This window comes from Corvus moneduloides, chromosome 1 (assembly GCF_009650955.1).
Source record: "Corvus moneduloides isolate bCorMon1 chromosome 1, bCorMon1.pri, whole genome shotgun sequence".
NCBI classification, from domain to species: Eukaryota; Metazoa; Chordata; class Aves; order Passeriformes; family Corvidae; genus Corvus; species Corvus moneduloides.
Window position 1 is genome coordinate 40,840,088 of NC_045476.1, and position 13,092 is coordinate 40,853,179.

General features: G+C 39.5%; 1 protein-coding gene across 2 annotated transcripts in view; it reads left to right on the plus strand.

Moving 5' to 3' along the window:
- Positions 1-13,092, plus strand: part of OSBPL10 (oxysterol binding protein like 10) — a 112,941-nt gene that overhangs the window by 52,671 nt on the left and 47,178 nt on the right. For both annotated transcript variants that reach the window (XM_032107518.1, XM_032107510.1), the window contains exon 5: positions 11,947-12,157. In XM_032107518.1, coding sequence (XP_031963409.1) covers positions 11,947-12,157 — 211 coding nt within the window. The remainder of the gene's footprint in view (positions 1-11,946; positions 12,158-13,092) is intronic.

A 13,092-nucleotide genomic window follows, 5' to 3' on the forward strand; every position in this document is an offset into this window, starting at 1 on the left:
CCAGCAAACCAGAACTACATCTGCCCGAATCTGACTAATATGCCTTAAAGTAGCATTGTATTATAGGTACTAGATACATAGCTGTCACTGATGAATTATTTTTAATTTTTATTATGGTTCATTCATTTGTCTCTTCCCTTTGCCACTTTCTAGGAAGCACAGTCATATGTTCTTGCACATACTTCTTAGCATGTTTTTCTGGTGGTATCTACTGTGTTCTGGGATAACTGCGTACAGGTTTTCTCCTAACACCCCAGTTATCCAGTTGCAGTTTTATCGATAGGTTTAGGCTGACAGACACAAAACAGATGGATTTGTGGAAAAGTTGCTATATAAGGGTGCTTCAACCTTACAGCGTGTCACAAGTTGGGTACTCAAAATTATGGTAGTGTATGGTGAATTACTTCAGTGTGGTGAAGTTAACGATGTCAACTTAAACCAGTTGACAGTCAGCTTTTCTACATAGGGAGAAGTCAAAGGAATGGATTAGGAATGCTTTGTGACAGCCTATGGAGGTGCACTTTATGGAAGACTCAGGAATGGCAAGGTTAGATAGCCTTGATATGGACAGCTCACTGACTTCTCAGAAAACGTGAGGTGAATTGACTGTAAGATGGGGAAGTAATATCTGTGCACATCTCAGAGTTTTTTAAATGATGGAAACAAAAGTCAATTTTATGCTTGGACACTACAAGTTAGGTGGCTAACAGAGAGAAGGGGTGAAAGGATCTAAAAGCAGTCTTGGCAAAGGGAAGATGCACTGGGACTGTCCATCAGAAGTTTGTCTACTGTATGGCATATTGGACTTCTCTGAGTGGCAGTATGTGTGTTTATATATTCCCAGCTAGAATGGAATAATAATAATAATAAAAATTTAAAAAGTTTATAGAGTTACTTTTTCCAGCACCATATGTTCTGACAGAAACCTCTGCATCCTTGAAGCTACTCATGCTGAAGTGTGTAATTTATGTTCAACGTGGCCTTTTCTCTTCTGAAGACTAATTTCACTCAGAGTCCAAACCTCACTTTTTATCAATTGTGCCCTATATTGCAGTAAACTGATAGAATTTTCCTGTGATTGCTGATGTTGACTGGCTAGCAGCGACATTTTAGGAGCTCTTTGGAATACTTGAAATTCACAAATTAGCCTAAATTCCTGATAATCAAAATATGCTTTCCAGCTTAGGACTATAGCTGTTAGCTTCAGCAAAGTGATCTTTCTGAAGTGTAAGAAAAACTGCTACTCCGAAAAGCCCACAGAATAACATCTGCTTATGAGTAACATTTAATGACTAAAAACAATGACTTTGTGAGGTAATTTTTATAGTAAAATTGCATTAGAATAATTTCCCAGAAAGTGCTTTTTATAAACTGCCCTCAATACTGCATTCTGTGGTTTAAAATAGAACAGTGTGCTTCCTGCTTGGCTAGATGGCAGCCAGTTGCCATCCAAGATTTACTTGAATTTGTGGACTCCTTCTTTCTGCTTGTCTAATTTTTTGGTTCTGGATCACTGAAAGCATGTGAGGTGGGGGAAACAACATTGGAAGCTGCTTTTTCTCTTCCCTGTGATTTTTCCTCAAGATCCCAACACTTTGCTCCACTTGAGCTGTGTTTGCCAGTAAATGCTAAGTCTCAATAGGTGGCTATTAGTAGGCTGTGGTTAATAGAAAATCCTCAAGAAAAGGGAGCACGGTGAAGAAACCCAGCATTTACTAGTCGTTTTTGTGCAAAATGTCATATGTTACCTGGATACGTGGAGTGTTCGCAGGGAGCTGTAACACAACAGGCAAAAGAGGAAACCCGCCATGTGTCCTGCAACAGGCCCTGATTCCCAGACACCTCCCTCCAGTGGCAAAGTGACCAGTGCTAGGTTGATCTTTTGGAGAAAAATAGCTTACTCACTCTGATTTGTAGGAAAACGCAGTGCTCATTGATACAATTTGTCTGAATCACTGACTTTCACTTGTATATTTGTTATGGCAACCAGCTCTTTCTAAAAAGATTTCACTTCTCACCTAAAGACTTGTGGAGTAGCTCCATTAAACACTCTTAGACAGCTGACACTGTGAGAGGAATTTTTTTTATCTCTAGTGTTTCAGTACTTTGGTTTGTCTGTAAATCTTCCACAGGGAAAAAACCATGAAGTTGATGTTGTTTTGTGAGGGAGAAGTATTCTCTTTCAGATTTAAGCAGTAAGAAGGTATTCTCAGGATAATTAAAAATTTTTGGGAGGATGATAGGAAAAGCTTCCCTCCCCTCCCATTTTTTCCCCCACCTATATAATATGAAGCCACTCAAGGAAAGCTGAGTATATACATCAGAGTATTGATTAAGACTAAAAACATCCTCTAGAAACTCCAAGATCGTCTGTCTACTTAAATATTCTCTGGCAAAATCTGAACTTTTTGTCCTAGTCTGTCTGCATGGACACCAGATCTTTTCCTCACCCTTGCCCTCAGCTGCCTTTCTGTCATTCAGCAGCTCATTTCTCAGGGGAGGAGGACAGATTGACTACAGAAAGCATGCATTTAACCTTATGTCTGGGGTTGTCATAAGGAAATGTGGTAAGGAGGTAGCAAAGGGAAGCATCTGATTTGTTTTGGCCTGAAGTAGGTGGGCTGTTTTGGTGAGTTTTCTGGAGGCATTCTCAGGGATCCTGCCAGAACTGCTTCAATCCTCTTTACTAACCATATGTGTTGCAAGGACTGTGAAACTCTCTCTGGGGTCTCTCTGTTTCCCTGATGTAAGAAGCAGACTTCTTTAGAAACTCAGAACACTCAGATTGTCCTTGGGAGTGTTTTGCATCCAAATAAAGTGTCTTCATGAAGTCCCAGAGAACACTGACAATTACGGATACCATATACACTCTTTGGTGTTTGGAGATAGATCTGTTAAATATATCCTGTCTTTCTTCTGAGAAGAGAGATGCTTTTGTAAAACAGCTAGTTAGGTCAGCTCCCCTTCTTACTGAGCTTCTGCCTATTTTAAAGGGAGGAAGGGGGGAGTGTCCTCTCATATACCTGAGCTGCAAGAGACTGAGAATTTCTTGGAAAGGTAGATTAATTTTCTTCCTCTGCTACTGCAAGGAATGTTTAAGGCTTCCAGGCTAGTCAGCAAAAAAGACTTGTGTCCCCTTTTTCCTGTCTCCCCCAAATCTGGCAGCTTTATGGACTAAAGCAGTAGTATGCAGACCTACAAAATACAAAGTCTTACTATTGTAGCTGTGCAACTAATAGCAAGGGAGCTTGCAGGTGTGATTAATAAGCTATTGGATAGTAGGCCAAATGGAAGATGTCTGTAGTTCATCAAATGATTAAAGAATGTTGTCTGAACAAAACAGAATTATATTATGTTGTAAGGATATACAACAAGTGTCCAAGTTACAGAATTTGAAGATATAAAATAGGGATTGAATATGTAAAGAATGGAGCATAGTTTCATGTTTAGTATATGAAGAAATTAACTAGCCAATTCAAAATGTTCATGACAGAAGTAGGTAAATAAGAGCTGCTCACTGGAGAGTAAACCCTGTGCTGAGGTCTGTGGAGAGCTCATAGCCCCAGGAGGTGCTGATGGCAACCAGTGGGAGAGCAGCAGATTGGTGAGAATAGCTAAGAACAGGAAACAATTGAGGCAGCCTGCCTCCTCCACTCCCCGTTTTTCTGGTTGTCTTAGACTTGGCTTTTAGACTCAGTCCTGATGACATTTGGTGTGTGTTCTGTAAGGTTTTCCTCACAAGGAACCAGCCTGTGGAGCACATGGGGAAGAGGCTGAGAACGAAAAACCAAAACAAAACCCTAAAGGAAATAATGTTTTGTTCAGTGAGACAATGAAGATAAGTAGCAACTGACTTTTCAGTTTTTTCCCTAACAGAGATTATGTGAGTTCCTGGTTAGGGAAAAGACAAAATAAAAGATGGGATGGAGGGAGCTTGTTTTCATTCTCCTTCGAGGGAAAAAATTGAATTGTGAAAGCAGAGGCAAGGACTGAAGAAGAAATGTGCCCTGGTGATTAGCTTGCATCCTGACTGACAGAGGTGATAGTTCTGTTCATTCCATCACTTTTTGTGTCTCTGTCTGCAAATTACATGCCAAATGAAAATTAACTTGCTCCTTTGAAGCTTTGTTGTTAGGATGTATGTGTCTAAGCCTTAATAACTATTATATAACAAGTCATTCCAATTTTAACGTTCATTGTTTGCTTCATTAAAATAATTGAGGTCAAGTTGGCTGCTATCCTGAGGTGATGATAATGGAGAATTCCGTGCTTATTCCCGGTAATGGGAGGGAAGCAGTAATCAGGAAAGGACAGCTGATATGGGTGTCATTATCTGGTTCCATCTTTCCAAGACATTTTCAGTGTATCTCACTTGGTGTTGTAGGATGCTTCCTTAAAACATTTTTTGTCATTAATATAGTAATGTTCACCGAGGCTGCTGTGGGTCTTAATCCAGACTGAAGCTTTGTGGGTAGAATTCTTTCCTGTTTACAGTTCAAGGAGGTTCTTTTTGGTCCGAAGGTCAGGTTTTATTGCGAGCAAAATGTACAGATAAGTTACCTGTGGTCATCTGGTCTTGTGCGTGTTTCTACACTAGACACTTTAAAAGCTGAAGTGCAAAATCATCTTGATAAGAGATTTATGTTAGCTATTGGAGTACTTCCAGCAGCAACCTCTGTTCTTACTTATTTCACCTTTGTTATATATTAAGCTGTAATTTTGTCTTCCTGGCTTGCATGCTATAGCTGTAATCCCATTTAAAGATCTGTTATGTGACTTCATGAAGAAAAGAGTGAAGTCTGTAAATCCTTGTCAGAAAATTTCTTTTATCAAGTAGTAAGATGGACACAGAAGTGGCCTTGAGTAGTCTGAGACCTCTTCTCAGTAGTTAAATCATGGCAAAAGTTCACTTCCTCTGCAGTGGTTATGCTTAACTCAAAACAACAGTGCATTAAATTTGGGAAAAAAAAATCACTTCTACTGCATTTGTAGAAGTTACCTTCATTTGTCAGACATCTGGATTGGTGAGGTATACTTTCTGAGGTGATGGTTAACAGTATTTACAGTAGTCTTTCTGCATGTGTGTTGATGCTCTTTTCTTTTTCAGAATGAATAGTGGAAAGGGGTTAGGTTTAATGGAAATCCTGTGGGATTTGTGAATATGAGCTGTATTGGTAGCTAGTGTGTCCAATTAGTGACTGGTGTGATTGCTTTAGTGACATTAGAGTTCCAGGTATCAGTATCTTATATTTTGATATATTCCTGATAGATGTATGTGTGTATATATACCCATATGCATATACACATATATTCTACTTATACTGGCTGTCTGTTTTAACTTTCGATTTTTACAATATGACAGTTTGTGTTGTTGATGAAATACAGGTCAAGATAGCAAGAGGGGTCCTTGCTCAAGGTCAGAATTGATGGCTGTATTAGGTTCATGTGGAAACACGATATATCATGTTTACAGTGATTTAGAAGGTTTTTATTTTTTGCGTGCAGACTTTTCTGTTCTTCATCTGCTTTTGCTTTTAAGAAAATCTACGTTTTCTATGAAATAAAAGAAAAAAATACAAACCCCTGTGAAATATGCATGTTTAACAACGGTTAAATGTCCTGACTCATATATCACTTGTGACTTATTCTAGAGTAGTTTGAAAAGCTGGTCTCACCTGCTGTCCTTTCCCAATGTTTTCTGAAAAGTTATTTTTCTGGTACTATTTTCTAAAAAGTAAAAAACTAGTATTTCCAGAAAGTGTCTTTGTGTGTGTTTGTATGTGTCAGAGAGAGAGAGACTGTGTTTTCATATTACACTTTATTAAAAAACCCACCCCAAATGAAGCACCAACCAACTAAATCCTGCCAAAAAATAATGAAGCAGCAAACTGGCTATTTCCCAGTCTTTAAAAGCAGTAAACTTCTCACAAGGACAGCTTGACTTAGAGATTTAAGGAAGTGATGCATGTTGCATTTCTATTATTATTTAAGTGTCTAAAGGTTTTTCCACACAACCGGTTATTTTTACAGATGCTCTGTTTTTTGTACAAGCACTTTTTATTGTGTTGTTTATTTCCCCATGTTTTTAATAATGGTTTTCAACTTGCATGCAGTCAATAATGGAAAGGATTGAAAAATAAAAATCACTGCATTAAATCTTTCAGAGGAATTGCCTACAGATAAGTCTGCAGACCACGTGCTGCTGGTGATGGTGTGCAGAGATTACTACCGTAGAGAAGAAGAGTTATTAACTGATGGAGCAGAATGTTTCCTTCATGAATGATTTCTAGCACGTCACAGAGGAGCTTGATGATACAGAATTTCTGTGGGTTTTCAGCACTAAAAGAACATTTTCTTTTTTCTCTGGAGTGTTTTGGATTTTTCCTCATGCATGGGTAGGCATATCTTAATACAGACTATAAAAGGACTCAATTGTGTGATCAACACTATTTAAACTACATTTAAACAACATCTAAACTAAATTTAAGCTAAAATTGAAATTGCCCATATGTGTACCAGATTGTGTCTGGTGCAGTCTGAAGACTCTCCCTCGTGTTTTATATTCTAAAAGAGGGGTAGGATGATCTGAAGTATTTAAATCATTATGTAGAAAGACAGGATTGGTGATGCTACTTATTTTCTTGGATAGCTCCACATGGCCTGGGTGACAAAGGGAGAGTGTCTGCTTGCCCTCTGAGGTAATATGGCTGATGTCATTCTTCCTTTGCTTTGAGGAACCTGAAGTCACTGTCTTGGGAGGTGCCCCTGCGGCAGCTGTGGATTGAGTAGTTTTACAGATGGCATAAAGCTGGTGTTTGGTTTAGGTTGTTGCGAGGCACTGTGTTAATTGGGTGAAATCCTGTAGGAGCAATAATTCTAGAAAGAAAGATGTTCTGATAATACACATCTGTCCTAGACAAACAGACTTGCGCCTGTTAGTCCTGGAGTCTGGATAACAAAAGTATTTAAAATAAAATGATGTCAAAAAGCAATCATATGCTCTTACATTCAGGTGTGGCTATTCAGTTTTCTTCCTTTGAAGTTTCTGTTTATTTTTGTTGTAGGATGGGAGGAAAAATCTTAAATGGAGATTGTTGTTACACTTAATAATTTGGAATATATCCCTTTCTCTTTCTAGAAACAAATTGAAGCATTGAATAAATTCAGGTTTTGTAGGATGGTTTTTCTGCATGGGAAAGATTAGTGTATCATCTAGTATTCTAACAAAATACTGAAGTCCTGTATGTTTTTCTTTTAGCATGGGAAATAGGACTTCAGTTTCTCATTATTATTTCCTAAATTAATTTTTGGTAACTAATTTTAGCTTATTTACTGCATGAAAGAATGTTCTTTCATCTTACTATGTCTGGAATAAATTTCTTTGAAACCTAGGGTATCTCATGGCTTTTTTTGCTAATCTTCCACATACTGCGGAGATAACCCTGAGAATTAGTCGTTTCTACTTACCGTTTGTTTGGATTCTTATCACATAAGTGTTTGTGTCATACATCGTTTTGGCTATGTGTTCACAACAGGAAGATCCAGGAGGTGCAGTTCCAGCTGTGAAGGAGTAGTTAGCAGTTCCTGTGTCTGGGATTTAAGTAGGGAAAGCAATCACACAGGATGTTAAGATCAGCTCTGAAGAGGAGGAAGCCGGCAGCAGCAAAAGCTGTGGATTGTCTGTATTGGAGCAAGTGGTAGGGAGGGGAGGACCTACAGAAGAAAACATCACAGATGTTTCCTGTTGCATTCTGACATTCATGAGAGGGTCATTGGATGGCAGGTTTCTTTGAGTATAATGTTATTCAGGATGATTGTATTAGCTCTGCATGGCAAGGTTTTTGTTGGAGAAGGGCCGCTGATGTGGCTTCTGTGAGAAGCTGCCAGAAGCTTCCCCATGTCCGACAGAGCCAAGGCCAGCTGGCTCCGAGATGGACCTGCAGCTGGCCAAGCCCAAGCCCATCGGCCGTGGTGGTAGAGCCTCTGTGATAACAGATTTAAGAAGGGGGGAAAAAACTGCTGTTCAACAGCAGCCAGAGAAGGGAGGAGTGAGAATATGTGAGAGAAGCAACTGCAGACACCAAGGCCAATGATGAAGGGGAGGAAGGTGGTGCTCCAGGTACTGGAGCAGGGATTTCCCTGCAGCCCGTTGTGAAGCAGGATGTCCCTCTGAAGCCCACGGAGGTCCATGGTGAACAGAGGTGCACCCGCAGCCCATGGCGGAACCCTTGCCAGAGCAGATGGATGCCTGAAAGAGACTGTGAACCTGTGCTTTTAAAAGCAGGTTTGCTGACAGGATTTGTGACCCTGTGAGAGACCCTGTGCTGGGGCAGTTCGTGGAGGACCCCATCCTGGATCAGGTGAAGAGAGCAAGGAGGATGGAGTGGAAGAGACAATGTGTCATGAGCAGGCTGTAACTCCTCCTAACTGTCCCCCTGTGCTGCTGGGGGGAAGGAGCAAAAGTAGTGAAACTGGGAATGAAGTTAAACCTGAGAAGGCGGGGGGGAAAAGTAAGATTTGGTTTTATTTTCTCATCACTTTACTCTGATTGGTACTAATTAAACTAATTTCCCTGAGTCAAGTCTGTTTTACCTGTGATGGTAATTGGGTGACCTCCCTGTCCTTATCTTGACCCATGAGCCTTTTGGTTTTCAGACAGGGAGGGGAAGTGGTGGGCACTGGGTGACCAGCTAAAGTAAACCCACCACAAGATCACTGGCAATACCTGAGAATTTCTGACAGGCTAAAATAGGTCTGAATCTCCTTCAAGCTTCAGGAGCAGCTGTTAATAGGGAACGCATGTCAGCTGCTTGTTCTCCTGCATCAGGCAGAAGATGGAGAAAGAAGCAAACCATGCATTTGAACTGGTGTCTTCCTAGGACGAGGCTTCTTCTTACTGAATACTTGGCAGTTAAGTTAATGCAGGCCTACTAATGCTAGAAATTTGCACACTTACAATTCCTTTTAATCCATGTAGTCCTGATGGTACTTTCAGGTTTTTTTTATTGTACATCTATCATAAAGTTGTATTTTTGAAGTTTCAGTGCATTTCTGAGAATGTGAAGTTCTTTTGTGATATTATGAGAAGAATATATAGGTGAAGAGGAGGTGTCAAATTCAAAACAAGAGTGGAAAGAGAAATGAGTTGAGATTTGGTGAGGAGATAGGGCAAAAAATAGCCTTTGTTGTTGTTACAAGTAAAGAACTACTACTTTGAGCTGTCTGTATTTGCAAATGGGAAGGATGGAGAATTGTAAGGTGCTAAAATAAACCCATGTAAAAGCAAAGTAATTCAAAATTAGGCAAGTTATTTCACTTTGGAAAAGGAAAGTTAAAACTTACCTTTCTCAAAATCAAAGCTTTTCATTCTGATTTTGAAACTAGCTTAGACTGCTCTTAAGTCAAACATTTTGCCTCTCCTGGGAGAAAGTAAAAACCAGACCCACCAGTAAGAGGATAATGCTATAACTGCATGACTTAGTGGCTGTCCTGTTAAGGATTAATGTGTTTAATGAATTTTATCTTGTATGGTTTGGTGTTTTTGTGTTGGCTCCTCCTTGATTTACTCTCTGTAGAACAACTACACTTCAGCTCTTCTGAAATCTTTTGTCAAGGTCTTTAAAAAAAATTGGCAAGCATGTAAAAAAAGTTGAGTTATTTCAATAATATATGTCATGCCATAGAGTTGATCTGTCACTTCAGAATAGGGGAGGTTCTTCATCTTTGTTCTGGTCATTCAGCACCTTAAACAGTGTGGTTTTGATCTGTGCTTGAGCAGTAAGTGTTCAGCAAGTCCTAATACTTTGAGTCCTACACAGAAGTTGCTGTTCCAGATGTCTTCTGCTGTGTCAGGTTTGTAGAACAGCTGGTGGTATCACACCTGTAACATGAAACTAGGTAGTAAGGAAAAGATGAATCAAAAGGCTGCTTTAAAGCTATCTTAGGTCAGCTAGGAAACAATAGGACTCAGACCAGCACCTTGTTTTGGATAAAGGTAGAATAAATAATTGATTTTATGGAAATTTCTCCTAATCTAGGAAGAATACAGCCTACAAAAGTCTGTAAAGTTTTGGGCTGGGTGATAGCTGCAAAGATTCAGTTAATTTTTCAAATGTCTTCTAAGCTCCCTGATCAGTTTACCTTGTGCTCCTGTCTTTATCTGCAAAAGAATATAGTTGCCCTTAATTAAGGGGGAGGGGAAATTGAAATGTTTGACGTTTTCGGAGTTTTATTTTTGATTTTATTTTTTATGGAAGCAAATCTTGGAATTGTAAGCTGTTTCCCACAAAAAAAAAAAAGTAGGAAAACTAGTCATTTGGAAATGAAAATAGAACATTTCTGTCACTGTGAAGTATGAGAATGTCAGGTTTTCAATTTCACACTCTTACGCAGGATGGGAAAAGGAGAGAAGCAGTTTTCCATACAATTATATTGGTTAGTCTTCCAGGGAGATGGTAATCTTTTTTCTCCTAGCTGTTCCTTCACTTGGCCTCCTTGTGCTCTTTCTCTGACTGAGGAATACTTGCATAAGTGTGTGTCTGTGGTGTTTTTGCTTTTGTTTATCTTTGAAGCAGCCACCTTGTCTGTGCTATGGAGCTCAGGTTCACAGTGTGTGACTTCTGAAAGCAGAGCATTGCCTGGGATTCTGTGGCTGCCTAAAGCTGCATATTGGAGGGGTCTGTGTCACCTTCTGACAGGTCTTGTTCTCTGTCAAAGGGAATTAAAATTGTCTGTGGCTTTTACTGAAGTTTTGGCCTGTGTTTTAAATGTTCATTATTAAAATGTCATGTTAACCTTCAGCAAGGCATTTGGCTAAATTTACGGGCTGCAGCAACAGCTTTTGTGTGATTCTACTCTTTTTTTGCAAGAATGGTTATTTGCATCTCTGAGTTCAGTTTCCTTTCTAGCTTTTCAGTGCACTCAACATATATTTTTTCAATCAGTCAATTTACAGTAGTGGAGGAAGGCTGCAGGAAGCTCACAATACTTGAAAATATAATAATGATAATAAAAAAGTCATGAAGTTCATAATACATTTTTACAGTAGAGCAGCGTGGACAAGTGGGGCTTGAATCTTTGTTTATTATGATGTTTTCAGATACATTTTTCTGAAAGCTTTGGCTACCTCAAGTGTAAACCTGTAAGTTTTTGCAGTAAGTTTTTTGCAAGGTAAGTCTAAGAGGCTTGTCATGTACATATATCATTTCCTACAGCCTGTAAGAATGGAGAGAGAAATTTTGAACAGCTCCTTTTTCTTTTGGCTTTAGGATTTTGAAAGCTTGCCAATTTGCTTAAAGAGCGGCCTGCTCAAATACTGTTTTTACCTGCTATACAAGCACCCCTTTTATCTTCATCTGGATGGTCCAAATCTAGAAAGAGGTTAACTTTCTGCCTGGCAGCTGGTGTTCATATTGGATATGAAATAAGTACTCTAAGTTGCTTCCTATGCTACTGTCTGTAAACTTAAAAATTACTGCATTTTGTAAAAACAGTTCCTTAGTGATGCTTGAGAAATGGATAATGCCCGTTCTTAAATTGTGATTAGATACTTTATTTAGGGAAGGAGGAAGGACAGTGTGGCTTCTGAGTGTCTCAGATCACAGACAAAGGCAAGAAAATCTAAGCCTAAGTTAATAACAGAGAAGGAAGTAGAATTTTCATACTTTTCCTTACAAAGACTTTCAGAAACTATGAGTCACTATTAAACCTACTGTGAACCTACTATTTTAAGAGACTATTTTCTCTAACATAGTCTTGACATTTTTACAGGACTTTGGTAGTCTCAAGCCCTTCGTTTTTGTAGGTGAGTATATGGTATGTTTGGATCAGAACATTAACATCCATTTGTGGTAGTTCTTCACATTTAGTCACTATTTCAATCCATAAGAATTTCACAGCTACATAGTGATATTTCCTATGACAGCAGATGTTTTTGGACCTTTACAGATCATGAGCCAAGCTGAAGGACAACAGAAGAATCTTGTACAAGCCATTGAAGCTCTCCCAAATTCTGGACCCCTTACTGCCTTGGATCAGGACTTGCTACTTTTAAAAGCTACCTCTGCTGCCACCCTGAGCTGCCTTGGAGAATGCCTGAGTCTACTACAGCAAAGCATGCATCAAGTGGGCCAACAGCATAACAGGACACTGTCATCAGGTGAGCACGAGCTCCCTTAGGTGTTAGTTCACGTGCCTTGGGGTGTTATTATGATTTGAAGCAGGCAAAATTAACCCTTCTTAGAGAGGCAAGTTGGGATGAGCAGTTCGTGAGCTTCTGCAGCTTCGAGCACTGTAGTTCATTGCTTAAAAAAAGACATGAAATGTATTGCAATCAGAAGAGAGGAGGAAAAGAGATGGTCTTCTCAGAGAAATCCACTCCTGAAGACAGCAACACAAAAAAAAATGGGGCATGGAGAAGAGGTATATATAAACCTACATTCTTAATGGCAGTGCTGAACCAGCTTGGTTGTTTTGTTGTGCTCCCCCTCCTTTCTTTTTTTCTTAATAGATTTCAATCTCAATACAGATTTGTTTGATAAAAATAATACTATGCAGTGCTACAGTGAAAATAATTTTTCCAGTTTTCTGCATGAAAGGATGCTGCTGAGGTGGATTTATTTCAGTCTGTGGTTTTCTTTGAGTCTGGAAAGAGTTCTCCATGCTTAAAAAAAAAAAGAAAATCTGCAGCAAGTTTTTATGAGCCTAAAATGTCAGTGTGATACTCCACTGAGCTCTGTGGGCATGAGCCTCTCAGTCCCCACGTACCTCAGTGTTTCCAGTTCACCCAGTTCTGGGTCTGTCCATAATGTTGGAAGTTGGACCTTTAGCTTTCTGAAAGGGTGGAGTGTTTTACCATGCATAAACTGTACTGCCAAGTCTTAAGAGCAAGAGTAGATGTGAGAGAAGCAGCAGCAGCAGAACTCTGGATATGGGGTGGCTTTTTGTGTTTTCTTCAGGTGCTTCCACAACAATCCCCCCCAACCTGCCCTTACTTGCAGGGCAAGATATGCCCTCAAGGCTACTGAGGTGGCACGGTGGGACAGCCTCTGAAGCATTCCCATTGCGAGGAGAATAGAAATGAGAGGGTTACTT